Source organism: Danio rerio, chromosome 21 (genome assembly GCF_052040795.2).
Source record: "Danio rerio strain M-AB ecotype USA chromosome 21, GRCz13ab, whole genome shotgun sequence".
Classification (NCBI taxonomy): Eukaryota; Metazoa; Chordata; class Actinopteri; order Cypriniformes; family Danionidae; genus Danio; species Danio rerio.
Genome location: NC_141041.1, coordinates 48,111,209 through 48,130,392, shown reverse-complemented (window position 1 = coordinate 48,130,392; position 19,184 = coordinate 48,111,209). Strand labels below are relative to the sequence as shown.

The 19,184-nt window shown below is 30.6% G+C and overlaps 1 protein-coding gene across 2 annotated transcripts in view; it reads left to right on the top strand.

The window, feature by feature from the left end:
- stk10 (serine/threonine kinase 10) overlaps positions 1–19,184 on the top strand; it is an 86,456-nt gene that overhangs the window by 33,930 nt on the left and 33,342 nt on the right. For both annotated transcript variants that reach the window (XR_015519527.1, NM_201133.3), the window contains 5 exon segments: positions 4,918–4,966; positions 6,764–6,913; positions 9,960–10,032; positions 12,738–12,932; positions 14,902–14,983. Coding sequence is in view for 1 of the 2 variants with exons in the window: in NM_201133.3 (NP_957427.3) it covers positions 4,918–4,966; positions 6,764–6,913; positions 9,960–10,032; positions 12,738–12,932; positions 14,902–14,983 (549 nt within the window). In the remaining variant the exon portion in view is untranslated.

The window sequence follows — 19,184 nt, the reverse complement described above, 5'->3', positions numbered from 1 at the left end:
AATTTACTGCTAACGGTTACATGAGTCAGAATACCGACATAACACAACCTGAATCATGCCCGGGCTCTCTCCTCCCCCTCGTCCCACACTCACGTTGCCTTTGCGAGCCTGAGCACGCTCGTGTCATCAATCGCTATGTTTCCATCCAAAAATGTGAATACAATTTATGCGCACAACTGTATTATCGCATAAAAGACGTGCGAATGAAAAAAATCGTCACTTCCTGATTAACTAGCGCCAAATATCAATAGTAAACACTGAATTTGCTGCAGTAGGAGAAGCCGTGTGAGTATTTTCTTTGTTTAATAAATGACTCTGGCCTCAGAAGACAGTGCTGACACGCAATGAAGGCGGCATTTGAAAGCGCGAGACGCGGAGCACAGACGCTCTTGATTCTGGTGGTAATTAACAATATAATAACACTAATACTGAAACGGTTAAGGCATTTTAGAATGACCAAAACAACATTTCAGGTGTTTTAGCCTCCTGCTCAGCCTCCTGGTTTCAAGGTGTCGAAATGAACAAAACAGTTGGCATTATACAAAATATAAGATTATAATATGGAGAAATTACCAGATGGTAATATCGATCAAAAACGGCACTCTGTAATATTTCAGCATGATTTCACTTTCATATTAGACATGAAACGCACATTTTCTGGTAGAAATAACATCCTGCCCTACTCATCATTCTCTCTTCATATAGCTGAATATATGTCTATCACACAACCATAATACACTGTATTATAGCCTGGATTGTTTTGTTTCACTACAATCGATCCGCTCAATCGAGCCAAGACCACCTTATTCTGGCGATCTCAGACCGATTGTTTTGACGCGGACTCGAGCACAGTTGCAGGATTCACATATGCCACGAACCGCGCTTACTGGGCAAACGAGACAGGTTCCGAAACAAACGTCTAGGCATGAAAACATGCAATTGACAAACAGTCACAGCCAAATTAAACTTTAGTGACAAGGCAGCACTGGCCCCGATTGGCCCAGTAACCATTCTGTATACTGTCCCGAGCATCTTGCACGCTGACCCTGGGCCAGCGGGCAGTCCTTATTGTTGAGCCCTGAAATGTTACACTGTGAAACCACAAAAGTTAAGGTAACTCAAACCGTTTGAGTTAAAAAAAAAATCCTAATGAGTACTGTGAACCTAATCCATGTGAGTACACGAAGCAATTTGAGTAAAACCCAATAAATAAAGAGAACTCAAACCAACTGAGTACTGTAAAACCCAATAGGTTAAGGAAACCAATTGCTAAAAACCATTTGAGTTAAACTAATCTAAATGAGTACTGTGAACTTACTCCATTTAAGTTGAAGTAATGAGGTATTTAATTAACTCATTACCATCAACCCTGAGTTCAAAACTCTTTTCAAATGAGTTGAATTAACTTTCAGTCAATTTTGAGTTTACTACACTCATTTCATTTGATAAAGTTGGCTGTTGGGTTTTACTGTGTACATTTTCTAATGTCTGAAGGCTTTTAAAAGCCTCACACAGTCACAGGCCTAAAGGAAAATGCTTAATGATCAATTATAATCCAGACTCAACATTGCATATACATGTGATGTGACTATTGTGAAAGATCGCATTGCAATATCCATGCTGAAGTGATCTATTGTGCAGCCCTAAAGTGAGCACATTAAATATCTACCAGTGTAGGATAATTAAAAATCACAATTACAACTAACTTTAACACACAAACGAGCACGGATAACAAAGCCCTGGATTCCAACCACTCCGTACATGCAAATAAATAAGTAATGGTGTAATGTCTCGCCATGTGTTTGTTTGCATGTCGGTCTGAGTGTGCGAATACAAGCAGAGGGATTTGAGAATGAACTGCTGACCACCACAGAATCAGCCATTTTATGGGTCAGTCCATTGGTTTGTTGAAGCGATTCCACGTCTGTTCATTTTGGTATGCAGTTTGTGTATCTTGGAGGCATTCGTGAAATTTTGTTATCACTTTCATCGCTAAATATACACACACTTGTGTTTACCAGTCCACAGGGTTCGAGGCAAGAGGGTGGTGGGCTTTGCTTTGACGGGATGGTATTTCTATGAACAAATCTCTTTTGAATACTTTAGCTCCGTATCTTTAAAACTTCACGATCTCAACGCTGAAGAATTTCTGTAATCAAGTGCATTCTTAAAGCAGTGGTTCACCCAAAAATCAAACCTGTATGAATTTGAAGAACGTTACTGGGACAAATTAGGCCAGTTCCTCATACAGTGTTATTGTATGAGCACATACATCATATAGACCTAGTCTTGTACTATTATTGTGACTATTTTTAGTCATTTTAATGAAACACAAGATCTGCTAAACATTAAGAAATATAGTTATAGAGAATAGTCAAGAAAAACATCTTATATAAAATGCTCAGCATTTTGAGTACATCTCATTTTAAAAATTTATATTTTAATCCATTTCTTAGTGAATATAGGTCATATTTTGGTGAATTTGATCAAAACAGATTATTAAATATATATATATATATATATATATATATATATATATATATATATATATATATATATATATATATAATGTGTATATATATATATATATAATGTGTATATATATATGTATGTATGTATATGTATGTATGTATATATATATATGTGTATGTATATAAGTGTGTGTGTGTGTGTGTATGTGTGTGTATGTATATGTGTGTGTGTGTATATATATATATATATATATATATATATATATATAAATATATATATATATATATATATATATATATATATATATGTTTGTGTGTGTGTGTGTGTGTGTGTGTGTGTGTGTCTGTGTGTGTGTGTATATAAATATATATATATACTGAAAAAAGTGTTGCATGCAGAACTGTTACAAACTATTTATTTGTGTTGAATTTAAACAAACAAATTAAGTTTAATAATGTTCAACTTAATTTGTTTGTTTAAATTCAGCCCAAATAAATTGTTTACAACCACTTAACGTAAAAATTGAGTAAATCCAAGGAATCATCTTTGAAAATTTTTTTGTTGAATTTTTTTTTTCAAATAATATTTTCGCCGCTGAATGTCTTTATAAATAGAAAGCTAATACATTTAATTCATGCAAAACATTGGGAAAAAATTACAAACTGCAAGATTTCAGCAAAACTTTATACATAATTTTTTTCTCATGAATTTTGCTCTTTAAAAACATATTTAATATTTTTTACTATTATTTTACAAATTTTGAATCATTATCATAAGTCATTTTCTTAGATTAGCTCCAGATTTGGCTTCTGTTCTGACTAATCTAATGTATGTGCACAAATATAATAATGTAAAGCCTCTTATAGAAAATATTCATCTATGTAAGAGATTTGTGAAGGGTGTACTCATATATGCTAACATACAATATTTGTATCTATTTCTCATTGAATATAGTAAATAAATATCTGTAATTATTACCATAGCTTCTGCTTTCGCTGCTATTGCACTCTTGGTTATATCTAAACTGCTTTTCATTGCTTTGTACTTGGATATGTGTAATGACATTAAAGTTGAATCTAATCTAATATAGGTCATATGTTTTCGTGCGTTAGAACACAACAGATCTATTAAATGGATATCTTAATTAAAATAATATTTTAGTCACCAAACATTTTTAGATGTAGAAAGATTATACATTTAAAAGTAACATTTTTAACAACATTTTATAAAAAAAAATTCTTTTACTTTTTTTTATTTTTATTTTTTTTTTTACAATATTTAATAATTTTCTATAACATATACATTTGGATGTACTAATTTTTTGGCCGTTATTGTAAGTTATTTTGTTAGATAAGCTCCAGATTTGGCTTCAGTACTGACTAATGTATATGAACAAATATCATATCGTAAAGCTTTCCTATAGAAATCATTCGTTTAAATGAGAGATTTGTAAGGGGTATACTCATTAAGCACTATATTTATGATGAATGGTATAGGTATTTAAGTCCAACTTCTTTTTATAGCCAGATTGTGGCAGCTGTGTGTGCAAAATGTGTGTGAGGGGTAACAGCAGAGAACCAGTTTCAAGTATGGGTAAAAGCATACTTGATAAGGCTCATTTTACTTCACACTTTTATATTTACTAGTTGTTTGAGATAAACAAATGCAGTAGTTTTACTTAAAAAAAGGTTCATTTTCAATTAAATCTGTTTATTCAGTGGTAAATCGTGCATGTTAATCTTTTTAGTTGAAAGGTTAAAAATGCATTTAGGCTTTCATTCTAATTGTGCCGCTTTTGGTGACTGTTGCTTTAAATTCAAATGAGATTGTGCTCTTTTCAAAACAGGGCGGAGCTACAAATGCCTGTGTGTCAGCATAGTGGCAGATAAAAAAAACAAGACTAATGTCCTATGGTAATGAGGGAGAGATGGTCACTAGTGGGCGGGGCTTTCCCCCTTTGATGACACGTACAAAGGAGGAATGTGTTTCTGCACGCTGTTTTTATCAAGTGTGATTATGAAACATAAAGTTAATACATTTTGACCAATACAAGCTGGTTAGATTCACACACTGCTACCACAAAACAGTTTTTAAGCCCCTTATAAAAGTGATTTTGCATAATACCCCCCCCCCCCCCCTCTTTAATTTGGTAAATCAATACTTAATTTGGCAGCATTTAAAATGTATAGAACCTAAATATTAAATTAAGCATCGTGATGTCCATTTTTAACGTTCGGAAAACTCTGATCCAGATATTTCTATTTTAACTGGATCAACCTGATATTGTTCTGAATGACCGGGCACGTCCAGTAATCTCACACACACTACGCCACCTTTTCCTGTTTACATGAAATGAGTCTTTGTTCACTCGGCTGCGTCTAAATTTGCCAGAAATCTCTCTCTCTCCTTTTCTCCATCTCATGTTATACCTCATTTCCCCTCCAGATAATGATCGAGTTTTGCCCTGGAGGTGCGGTCGATGCCATCATGTTAGGTAAGACCTGTATCTCTTACTGCTTCCCCCACAATTATGTCCTTATTTTTATAGAAGCCCCCTGCTGTTTCCTTTTGATGGTCCTGGTTATTAGCCCATGCCTGAGTGTATGAGAATGCCTGAGAATCTAATAAAATAACTAAAAATAAAATAAAATAAAATGAATACAAATAAATTATATTAAATGAATTAAAATGTAATTAATTAAGATAAATAATATTAAATAAAATAAAATAATTGCATGTCCTTATTTTTTGAAAGTAAAATCAAATGAAACCAAGTATAATAAAATTCAATTAATTAAAAAAATAAATAAATAATGATATGTTCTTATTTTGATTTAAAATAAAATTTTAAAATTAAAATACAATTAAATTAATAAAAAAATGAAATAAAATGAAATGACTAATAAAATGAAAATTAAAATTAAATTAAATATGTGCATGTCCTTTTTTACTCAAAAATAAATAAATAAAATGAATTCAAATAAAATAAAATTAATTAAAATAAAATGAAAGTATTTGAAATTAATTAAAATAGAATAATATTAAATTAAGTAATTGCATGTGCTTATTTTTTATAGAAGCCCCTGCTCTTTGCTTTTGGTGTTTCTGGTTGTTAGCTCATGCTTTAGTGGGTAAACTCGTCTTTTTTCTTCTTCTTTTTCCTGCAGTTTAAACAGGATATTGCATTATTTCGGATGTTCGTGATTGAGGCAGTCAAGGGCACTCAGAGTTCATTGCCTTTGGTTACACCGCTCTGCATTTATCCAATAAGAACCTTCTTTGACCTGCAGGTTTATTTGAAATTAGAATAACTTTAGTTTTAAATTGTAAAAAAGAACATTTATTGGCATGTAATGTAATATAATATAATATAATAGAATATAATATAATATAATATAATATAATATAATATAATATAATATAATATAATATAATATAATATAATATAATATAATATAATATAATATTATATAATATAATATAATATAATATAATATAATATAATATAATATAATATAATATAATTTAAAATTCCAGGTAGAGTCTGGAATTGTAATACATTTTTTGAATCTGTTTTCAGTTCTGTCGGTTTTGTAAAGTAATATGAAATAAATTGGAAAAAAGTAAAGTGAAATAAAGTAAAGTGAAATAAATCAAATGAATCAAATATAAATTAATTAAAATGAAATGAAATGAAGTGAAATGAATCAAAATAAAATGAATCAAAATGAAATGATTCAAAATTAATGAATTGAATCTAAATTAAATGAAGTGAATCTAAAAAATAAAATAATTGCAATTAGAGTCTTAAATTGCATTTTTTTTCCAGTTTTAGTTCTGTCTAATATTTTTAAGTAGAATTTAATTTAATTTAATTTAATTTAATTTAATTTAATTTAATTTAATTTAATTTAATTTAATTTAATTTAATTTAATTTAATTTAATTTAATTTAATTTAATTTTTAGGTTTCAGTTCTTTTTAGAATTTTTCGAGGTAAAGTAAAATGAAATGACTTAAAATAAAATAAAATGAATTCAAATAAAATAAAATAAAATTATATGAAATAGATTCAAATAAATTAAAATATCTTAAATTAAATTCTCCCAGGTGAACTCAGGAATTGTTATACTTTTTTTTTGTATTTTTCCAGTTTCAATTCTGTCTAATATTTTGCATAGTAAAGTCTAATGATTCTGGTTCCAGTTTTGTTAAAATTATCAACTATTTAATGCAATGCAATACAATAAATAGGGGTGTTTACATTTGTGGATGTCTGTGTGTGTCTTTAGAGTTGGATCGGGGTCTTCAAGAACCTCAAATCCGGGTGATCTGCAAACAAATGCTGGAGGCTCTTCAGTACCTGCACAGCATGAAGATCATCCACAGAGACCTGAAGGCTGGAAACATTCTCCTCACACTGGATGGAGACATTAAGCTAGGTTTGTACATCAATGGGTCAATCAGACTGGCGGGTGGAGAGGTTTGGGGGGACATTTAAAGGCTTAACTAGGTTAATTAGGCAAGTTAGGGTAATTAGGCAAGTCATTGTATAGCAGTGATTATACAAAATATTGCTTAAGGGGGGCTAACAATATTGACCTTATAATGTTTTTTAAAGAAATCAAAAACTGGTTTTATTTCAGCCAAAATAAAACCAATAAGACTTTCTCCAGAAGAAAAAAATATTATAGGAAACACTGGGAATCTTTCTTTGCTGTGTTAAACATAATTTGGAAATATTTAAAAAATAAAAATAAAAGCATATACAAATAAAAAATATAATATATAATATTATACAGAAAAAGAAACAAAAACATTATATATAAAACAAACAAACAAACAACTAAAATATTTACTGAAAAAGTTATGAAAAACTATTGATAAAAAATAAAAACAAAGAAGAAACAATATATACAAAAAAAGAAACAACTAAACATACACACACACACACACACACACACACACACACACACACACACACACACACACACACACACACATATATATATATATATATATATATATATTTATGTGTGTGTGTGTGTGTGTGTGTGTGTATGTTTAGTTGTTTCTTTTTTTGTATATATTGTTTCTTCTTTGTTTTTATTTTTTATCAATAGTTTTTCGTAACTTTTTCAGTAAATATTTTAGCTGTTTGTTTGTATATATATATATATATATATATATATATATATATATATATATATATATATATATACATATACATACATACATACATACATACATACATACATACATACATACACACACAGTTGAAGTCTTATACAATTGACAAAAATATAAACAGAAAAAGAAACAAAACAAAAAAAGAAATATACAGAAAAAAGGAAACAAAAATTCCTTAATATATAAAAAACGAAACAACAAAAATATAGACCAAAAGAAACAAAAAATATATAAACAGAAAAAAGCTAATAAAATGAAACAATATTAAAAAAGCAATTTTGTTGATTGTCTAATTATGATTACTATAAAACTGTCTTGAAAGAGAGTTTCATTTGTTTATTATATTTTGCATGAACTGTTACTTTAAAAGGTTGTCTACTTAGACACGGAGCTTAAGTGTGACCTTTGGTTGAGCGTCTTGTGTTTGTGCCATTGCAGGATCTTTTACTAATTCTTTTGACCTCTCTCACCCTTACAAACACACACACACACACACTGAGTCTACATTTCTCTGAAACCTTTAGATTGAATCGGACGGGTTGTGCTGTAAAGTGCCACAGTTTGCCAATGACTGATTTCTGATATTTCATTCCACTTCTCTGCTCTATTCTCACTGGCTTTACTAATGCAATGCGAGAAGGATTCCCTCTGAATGCTGCTTAACATGTGACTGAATGTGGCTTTATTATGTGCTGGTTAATGCTTCTCCAGAATGTCAGGCCAAGAGATACTAGAGTGTTTGGCCTTTACAGCTTCCTGTAAAAGAGAAAATCAGCTTCAGCTTCAAATACACACTTAAACAGCTTTATAGGGTCTCACACAGTTGAAGGCTCAATTATTAGCCTTTAAGGTGTTTATTGTTCTTTCAAATATTTTCCAAATAATGTTTAACAGAGCAAGGCATTTTTCACAGTATTTCCTAAAATATTTTTTCTTCTGGAGAAAGTCTTATTTGTTTTATTTCGGATATATTTTTATTTCATTAAAGATTTAAATTTTTTTAAAGCCATTTTAAGATCAATATTATTAGCCCACTTAAGCAGTTTTTTAATTGGCTACAGAACAAACCACTGTTATACAATAAGTTGCCTAATTATCCTTAGTTGCCTAATTAACCTGGTTAAGCCTTTTAATGTCACTCTAAGCTGAATACAAGTATGTTGACAAATATCTAGTAGAGTTGTATGTACTGTCATGACAAAGATAAAATAAATCATTTATTAAAACCATTATGTTTAGAAATGTGTTGGATAAATCTTCTTTCCATTAAAAAGAAATTGTGGGAAAAAAACTGTACATGAGGGCTAATAATTCAGGAGGGCTAAAAGTTCAAGAGGGCTAAAAGTTCAAGAGGGCTAATAATTCAGGAGGGCTAATAATTCAGGAGGGCTAATAATTCATAAGGGCTCATAATTCAGGAGGGCTAATAATTCAGGAGGGCTAATAATTCAGGAGGGCTAAAAATTCAGGAGGGCTAAAAATTCAGGAGGGCTAAAAATTCAGGAGGGCTCATAATTCAGGATGGCTAAAAATTCAGGAGGGCTCATAATTCAGGATGGCTAAAAATTCAGGAGGGCTAATAATTCAGGAGGGTTCATAATTCAGGATGGCTAATAATTCAGGAGGGCTAATAATTCAGGAGGGCTAAAAATTCAGGAGGGCTAATAATTCAGGAGGGCTCATAATTCAGGAGGGCTCATAATTCAGGAGGGCTAAGATATCAGGAAGGCTAGTGTTCAGGAGGGCTAATATATCAGGAGGGCTAATATATCAGGAGGGCTAGTAATTCAGGAGGGCTAATATATCAGGAGGGCTAATAATTCTGATTTCGACAGTATGTTATAACGAACACATTAATATCTATCCAAGCCCTGCATTTGCTAGATAAACCAAACGGTAATTCTCCTTTATTCAATATCTCATTAAAATCTGCTGCAAAAAGCAGTGAATTAATGAGTGGATTAATTGAACTAAACACATGCACATTTTACACTTAAACAATGACTTTTGCTGTTTGTTTAAGCTATGTATTTAAAATAAGTTGAAACAACACAATTCTTAAGTTTTTTGGGAACAACTTAATTGTTTTAAGTTTAGTCCACTTAAATTTGTAAAAAAAAAAAAAAGTTACGTTAACTTGAAGATTGTGTGGAACCTAGCATTTTTATTTGACAGCGTATAGATTTTTAGTATCTGTAATCTGTAAAATGTGTAATTACAGGTACAGTAATGTTGATGAAATTTAATATACATTCCACAATTATTAGTAATAATAACTGTTATTCTGCTTTTTGTCAGCGGATTTTGGAGTTTCTGCCAAAAACACCAAAACCCTCCAAAGACGAGACTCTTTTATTGGGACGCCTTATTGGTAAGTGCTATATATAAAACAAACTCTCCATTAAATGGAACTTGGGAAACATAAAAAAAATTATTACATTTTCAAATAATAATGTTAAATTTCCCTACAAAAAAAAAAACAAACCAAAAAAAAAACAAAAAAAAACAGCTGAACGAAAAGATCTTATTTGATCAAAATGTTAGTTTACTCACTTTAGGAGCACAAAATAAATACCAACATAGTCAAGACTAAACATTTAAGAAGCGCTAATTAAACATCAATGCTTCAATGCATGATTTCAACCACAAATCTAATTTACCTCATTAATATTAAAATATACATCATCAATTTTCATTATATTATTGAAAATGACATGTTTGGTGTTTAAGGTTTTGCATAGAGAGTGATAGAGAACTGATATCCTACAGAAGCTCTAAACAATCATTAACTAGAGTACAGATTAAATGTCCTAATATAAAGTGTCTGTCCTACCTTTGTCCTTCTTTTGAGTATACACAAGGGTAGCCAAATTAGTGTCTCTGTGTATCTATAAACATTCTATAATTAGCTGACACTTATTTTGTTTGTCACTGGGTAAATATATTAGTACATTTTAAGCAGGGCAATGTTTTAAGCTTCCCTCAAGAAAAAAAAAAAACATTTAATATTTTGCCTGTTTACATGGCATTTTTGTTTTTGGGACTAAAACAGATACGTTTGTCAGTATATTTTGACAAAATATATTTTGACTCTGCATTGATCATGGTGGATGCACAAATATAGCTACACCAAGATTAAAACATGAAAGAACAGTAAGGAGGTTTGCTGAAAGAAACTTGCTGAAATGTACTGTATCTATGTCATCAGCTTAACCGTGTAAAGATGTCAAATTTTATGTTTATAATTTATATAGTCACATATAAAATAATTCTGTAAACAATACTAAGAAATACAGTTCTATTTATATTCTATTTTGTTACTAAGAAGGATTATTTATTTGTATATTTATTTGTTAGCCTGTTGTGGTAAATATTACACATTTACAACCATCTATTATGTTTCATTGTTCCACTGTGGAAATGACAATATATAAATTTTGATGTCTCTCATATTTTGTTTGGAATAGTGTAGAATGTTTTATAATAATTTATTTATTTAGTGTTTGTCGTATTCAAAATACATTTTTTGAACTTTTTTTTTCAAAAAGTAAGTTACGAGTAACAAGTAAAAGGGTAACACTTTACAATAAGGTTAATTAGTTAATGCATTTACTAACATGAACTAATCATGAACAACACATACACAGCATTTATTAATCACAATTGAACATTTACTAATGCATTATTAACATTCAAGTCCATGCTTGTTAACATTAGTTAATGCACCGTGAGTTAACATGAACTAACAATGAACAACTGTATTTTCATTAACTAACGTTAACTAACATGAACAAATACAGTAGTAAATGTATGGTTTGTTGTTTGTTTATGTTAGTAAATGCCTTAAATAACATTAACTAATGAACCTTATTGTAAAGTGTGACCGGTAAAAGTAACGAGAAGTAACTCGTAGCTATAATTAGTTACTTTTATGACAATGTAATCCAGTTACTAGCTCAGTTACTTTTTTTGAGAAGTAAATAGTAACTATAGTCACTTGTATAACAATGTAATTTAGTTAACTCAGTTAATATTTGTGAGAAGTAACTGGTAACTATAATTAGTTACTTTTATAGTAACGTAATTTACGTACTGCATAACTATTTATGAGAAGTAACTAATAAATATAATCAGTTACGTTTATAGCAATGTAATTCAGTTACTAACTCAGTTACTATTTTCAAGAAGCAACTAGCTTGCGCTTCATTCCGCTCCATTTCGACTATGATGAAATGTATTTTGTTTAAAGAATTGTTTTGTGCATGATTTTTTTGTTCAAAATAAATGAATCAAAACAAAAATCACATCAAATTTGTGAGAACTAGTAGCTATAATTAGTTACTTTTACAACAGTTTAATTCAGTTACTAACTCAGTTATTATTTGTGAGATGTAACTAGTAACTATAATTAGTTACACTACTAACAATGTAATCTAGTTATTACAGTAACTCAGTTACTTTTTTTGAGAAGTAAATTGTAACTATAATTAGTTACGCTTATAACAATGTAATCCAGTTACTAAGTTACTTTTTGTGAGAAGTAACTAGCTTGCACTTCATCCGGCTCCATTTCAATGATTTTCTTTGTTGTAAATAAATAAATAAAATCAAAAATCAATTCAAATTTGCGAGAAGTATTTATTAACTATAATTAGTTACTTTTATAACAGTTTAATCCAGTTACTAACTCAGTTACTATATGAGAGAAGTAACTATAACTACTTTATAACAATGTTATCCATTTACTGAGTTACTATTTCTGAAAAGTATTAATTACTTTTATAACTCAGAGTGTTTCTCTTGTTTCTAGTCTAAATATCTAAAAATTCCTAAATCAAGGTTTTTTTTTTTAAAGAAGCAACATAATGTAAAGCAAAAACATGATTATTTTGCTTGTTTGAAGGAAAGCTTACTACATTTGACCTATTTCTTAAAACAAGGCAATATTTTTTTTCTTGTCTAGAAAATGCTTCTTGATTTTAAGAATTTTGGATTAGAAACAAAACATCATTTTTACACTTTTTTTTTTAAAATTTAATTATTCTGTTCCTGCTCTAAATCATCTTGTATTTTCAGGATGGCTCCAGAGGTTGTGATGTGTGAGACCATGAAGGATGCTCCATACGACTACAAGGCCGACATCTGGTCACTGGGCATCACGCTGATAGAGCTGGCGCAGATAGAGCCGCCACACCATGAGCTCAACCCCATGAGGGTCCTGCTAAAAATCGCCAAGTCTGAGCCGCCCGGCTTAGATCAGCCTTCCAAGTGGTAAGCCACAAAATTCAATGGGCTTGGTAGTGACTGCTCAGTATTTAAGTCATTACTGTGAAATTTCTTAAAAACACGAGCTGATCTCAGAGCATAGCTGTGGCTTGTTTTTGTTTGATTTATAGCTTTCGACATTTCTATAACTGAATGTTGACAAGGAGCGGACATTTAAAGGAATAGTTCACCCAAAAATGAACATTTACTCACTATACACTCTCCCTCATTGGTTTTAAACCCTTACGATTTTCTTTTTTCTGTTGAACACAAAAGATGATGTTTTAAAGAAAGCTTTTGACTTTCATAGTAGGAAAATCTAATACTATGTAAGTAAGAACAAACCAGATTTTTCCAAGCAAATTCTTTCCACCTCCACGGAGAGGTAATTGTATGTTGTATCTTACAGGCAGAAAGCCATTTTTCAATTGGAATTTCTTCAATCGCTTATTCTCTTTTCCATTTCTGCCTAATGTAGTTTGTGAAATCTTTTCTATTTTCCCTAAGGGCTTGGTACAGGGTTCTTACGGGTGCTTGAAATCCTGGAAAATGCTTGATTTTTAATATAATGTTTTCAAGGTTAGAAAAGTGCTTGGATTTTTGACAAAGTGCTTGAACCTGTTTGAATTTGAAATTGCAGGGTTTAAAATTGTGACCGTTTTGTTTGCAAATGCGCACAATTTTATCTATGACCTCAAAATATATTTGGGAGCATATGTGCGAGTGCATAAAATGTTGTCGTGCGACCAGTTTTCATTGCAAAATGTTCACCGCATGCGCATATTTATAATAATATGCCAAAACAATCTGAATTTGAATTGTGTTAAATTGAATTATAAACAATTGTAAGTTAATAAAACTGATTATATGCTATTGGAATGTTTTGAATTTGAATTTCTTAACTTGATTATTGAACATCTGAAATTTAAGACAACTTAATTTTTTAAGTCAGATTTTTATAGACATATTTTCAAACTTCAGATTTTTTTTGGTTCTGAATTAAAAGACTGCAGATATTGGGTATGTAGATAACTGCAGATAACTGTATAAATACAGTTTTAAGATTTTAAGAAGTCAAATGAACACAATTCAAATTCTGATTGTTTTGGCATACTATTAGCTTCATGCATATTTAGGAGACATTCACCTAGAATGCATCTTCGCACCTGAAACGCCAATCCAACGACTTTAAAAAGAATAGCAATGCACATGAAATATCATGAACGACTGGTCATGAACGTTTGGTACTACACCCAAACTAAATCTGACTGTGAGCTCATTTCGAGATATCAACTTTAGGTAGAAAGAGACCAAACTTAAAAACATACTTCCAATATTTTTAGTATCCAATAACTGAACTTTATTTATATATATATATATATATATATATATATATATATATATATATATATATATATATATATATATACTTTTTTTTTTTTTTGGTGAACTCTCAATAAATCTATGCTCTAAAGTATTCAACAATTTGAGTTGAAATATCATATTGTGTTTTTTAAAATGGCACAATGGATTTAAATGTATATACAACATATATAAACGTAATTAGCTGTGGTTGTTAGGGGCTAGAAAAGCATACAAATGCACCTTGAAAATGTTTGAAAAGTGCAAGAAACCTGTTGGTAGAAAGAAGAAATTATTTTACAATTATTTGTTGTATAAGAATCTATAATCAGTTTTTTTTATTCAGTTCTGATAGCGATTCCTATGTAGATGAATCACTTACTGCCCTCCATCTGAGTTTCCCACATCATTAATGACGCCATGTGAAAACAGCCTATTCGTACAAGTACTTTACATCCAAAGTCAAATCTAACTCGGCGCAACGAACGGTGCAGAACGTACAATCCATTCGCAATGGACGCACATCATTGTGGTATTCATATTTAGAGGAAAACTGGGAGTAAATGATGTGAGTAAATGAAAGTGAATGGTTCAAGTGTTTTGTGTATTTCAGGTCAATGGATTTTAATGATTTCCTGAAAAAAGCTTTGGACAGACACCCTGAGACCAGGCCAACCGCTGCTCAGCTTCTAGAGGTAAGGAATTTCACACATACACTAAACGTCACTGGTCCATACACTGGACAACACTGCTCTATACTGCTGTTTAACCCTTGTGTGCTGATGGGGATGTTTACATCCACTCTGGAGAGATTTTGAGTCTTAACGGGGCCACAGCTTTCTCTGTTTCAGCAAATGGATGATATTTGCTGATCAATCTCATTTTCACACATATTTTGGGAAAATGCTTTCTTGAAAATGTTCAAAAACTCAACAATACACTCTGGGCAAATTGACCACCCTTTCATTATGTTGGGGGCTGTTTTTGCCCCATTGACTTCCATTATAATGACTTCTTTTTATAGCATAGTTTTGCATTCTTGATTGTTGCTGGTTTTCCCTTATGGAAAGAGGTACAGTTTGTCATGTTTACTGTTGATCATCAGTTGCAGTGCAAAAAAAAAAAAAAGCATAGTTTCTGCCTTCTATAAGGTGTGTGTGTGTGAGAGAGACCTTTGCACATTTATCCTGATAAGTTTGAGAAAATCTAAATAAGCAGCTCAGCTTTCAGAATATAGTAAATATAGTAAGTGTATTTATGCACACACACTATAATCCGCTGTTTTACTCCACAGAACTCCATATACAGTAGTGTAAAACCCAGAAACTAAGCTTTCCTTTTTCTAAATAGGCCTATCTTAAGGGTTAATGCTGCCTACTGATGATCAACAGTAACAATAACACATTTGACCTCTTCCCTACAGGGGAAATTACGAACAATTAAAAAAGAATGATTATAAGGTCTCATGACTTTAAAAAATCAAAAAATGTCATAATAATAGAAGTCAATGGGGCAAAAACAGCCCCCAACATAAGGAAAGGGTTGTCAATCTGAACAGCATACAAGAGTTAACACAAAAGCATAGAAAGAACCATAGTAAACCCCAGGATGTCTTATCAAGGGATTCATGCTTCCTGTCCAGCTAGATTAAGGGGATTACAGCAATTTGCATTCTTCCTACAGGAACTTTCTTCAACTCCACCCTGAAATGAGGAACTGAAATGATCATGTAAATGTGCTGCTTTTAAGGCAGGAGCAGAATAGTCCTCAATTAATTTCCTTAATTATCTCTCACTGAGCAGTAAGACACATTTCGAGTTAACTAGCATAAAAAAAAAAAATAAAGACTGTAATTATTGTGTTGTTAGTTGTTCATGTTAGGAAGTCAAATAACTGCTGTAAAACCGCTTTAGGATAAAATAACTAAGGTTCCCATGTTTTATTATTGTTTTTAGGCAACACAGTAGCAACATTTAATATTAGAATAGTTAAAAAAAATTATATTTGCATTGTAAAAATTTAGTGGAATACACTTGATTTTCAAACACAGAAAATTAAACGATAATAATAATAATAATAATATTAATAATAATGATCACAATAATTACAATAACAACAACAACAATAACTATAACAATAACAACAACATCAACAACAATAATAAAATTGTTACCGACAATAAAAATAACAACAACAGCAATAATCATAATAATAATAATAATAATAATGATAATAAGAAAAAGAATGAAATAATAATAATAATAATGCTGTTAATAATAATAATAATAATAATAATAATAAGAAGAATAATGATAATTGTTATAAAATAATGTTAGCAATAATAATAATTATTATTATTATAAAATCAATAATGTAAATAATATGAATGTCAATAATATTGATGCTAATAATAATAATAATAATAATAATTATTATTATTATTATTATTATTATAATAAAAATATTGTTAACAATAATAACTACAATGATAGTAATAACTATAACAACAATAATAATGTTAATAATAATGTTAATGGTAATAATAATAATGATAATGATGATGATTAGAAAATAATTATAATAATAGTAATAAAAATCATGTTAATAATAATAATAATAATAATAATAATAATAATAATAACAACAATAATAATAATAGTAATGTTAATAATAATAATGTTAATGATGATAAGAATAATAATATTAATAAATTAATAATGTTAATAATAATAATAATAATAATAATAATAATAATAATAATAATAATAATAACAATGGTAACAAAATTAGTAACAATAACATTAATGATAATGAAAACAAACAATAAAAATGAAAGCCCTAAAAGAAATTTATTTAAAAAAACAAACAGAGATTTGTCAGAAATATTATGGAAAAAAAATTAACATGTTATTCAAACTCAAGCCAAACAAACATTCAATAAATAAGTTTAAAAACAGCTGTAAAGTTCAATGTTTTGGACATGTGCACAGCAGCTACTGCATATAAAGTTACTACAACGCATGTTCTGATAGCACTCTCTCTTCTGCCCGTTTCATATTACATATTCATTTAACGCTCTGCTGCATATAAAGCAGACAGGTGGCTGTCGGGCTGAAGGTGACATTGATATGCTCTACATGCTATTTAATGAAGAACCGTCTGCTTTGTTCATATCATTGTATTGCTCTGAGTGCCACGTTACCTCAATGCTTTTATCTGGGTTGTCTAAAATAATCCTTAAATTCAAGAGAGCTTTAATTACAGATACGCAGAAATCCTTGACTCTAATTATTACAATACAGTTTGTAAAGCAACATTTTCAGTTTTTTAGTATATATATTTACCAAACAAATGGGTATAATTGGATTTGCATTGTAAACCTTAAATAAAAGTAAAAAAAAATTTTTTTTAAATACTTTTTATTTAATGTTTTAGGCTAATCAGCAGATCTTTTTACATTGATTAAAAAATGCAAAAATTGCATTAATAGCAAAAATGTCACTGAATTTATCTGGTTCTGGGGAAGATGCTAATGGTCTAATCCGATTGAATGATTTATGCTAAGCTAAGCTAAAAGTGCATCCGTCAGACCCGGAGATAGATTCAAAAATTGTAAAATTCAACTATTTTTTTTAATACAGTTTTTAAAATTGGATTAGCCTACTAGCATCCTGCTCAAAACTTTCAAGAAAGAGATTTGATAATTTTTGGTAACACATTGCTGTTACCTATTTTCAGGTGATTCGTAATATCATTGTGTCTTGTATGGCAACAAAGTTCCTTGATTATTACACCAGAATAAGAGTTTAGTTCCTAATCATATCAGCCTAGAAAATAGCAACTTTTCCATCAGTCTAAGTACACGACAAAACTACAGAAGAGTTGTTCCTGTTCTTTTTTTGAGCAAGATGCTAATGGTCTAATCCGATTTAATGATTTATGCTAAGCTAAGCTAAAAATGCTCCCGTCAGACCCGGAGATAGATTTAAAACTCAACTATTTAACTCCAGGGTAGCAACAAAATGAGTCTTTCCCCCTCCAAACATGGAGTGGTCCTTTAAATTTGAGTTTGGAAAAGGTGTAAACATGAATCATGAAAATTAGCGCACAAGTGGCAACTTGGCATAACTTTTGTTTAATTGCAGCAGTTTTGTTTTGTTCCGTGCAACAGAAATGCGTGTTAGAAGCCTTTACGTTTAATTAACTGTGACCAATTAAAGCGCAGTTACTAGTGAAATCGGCTAATCGTTGCATCCCTATTGCAGATATCAATGCATAATACAAAAGACCTTTTCTACAAACAAATCCAAAGCCACTCGATTATGGTGACTCGCGCTCTGCGCAGCTTTCCATTGCAGCTCGTGCTGTATTGAACAGATGCACATCACTTCATAACTACAGCAGACGTTTTTGACTGAACTAAATTTATTTTTGATGTCTTGGTCACACTATTTGGAGGGCGGGAACAAATTGCCCCAGGGGCCGGGTTGAATTGAATAGCCCTGCTCTAATGATGTAATACAGAGGAGTTCAATAGGAAACTTATCAGATGTCTTTTTTGATAGGTTTGAGCAAGATGCTAACGGTCTAACCCGATTCAATGATTTGTGCTAAGCTAAGCTAAATGTGCTCCCAACAGGACTAGGTAATTGTTAAATGCATTCAAAAGCCCATCTCTTTAACTTTAGGGGAGCAATAAAATGTGCCTTGTTCCCAAAAAAGAAAGCGGAGTGTTGCTTTAAATTTGACTTTGCAAAAGGTGTAAGGTGTAAATGTATCACGTGAATCGAGACGCAGTGTTTTTTTTCCCCACTGGCTGAAGCCTTTTTTTTTTCTTGACTGTCAGTAAGTCGCGGTCATCGCTGAAGGTAATTGATATTGCTGGCTGTATGTTTT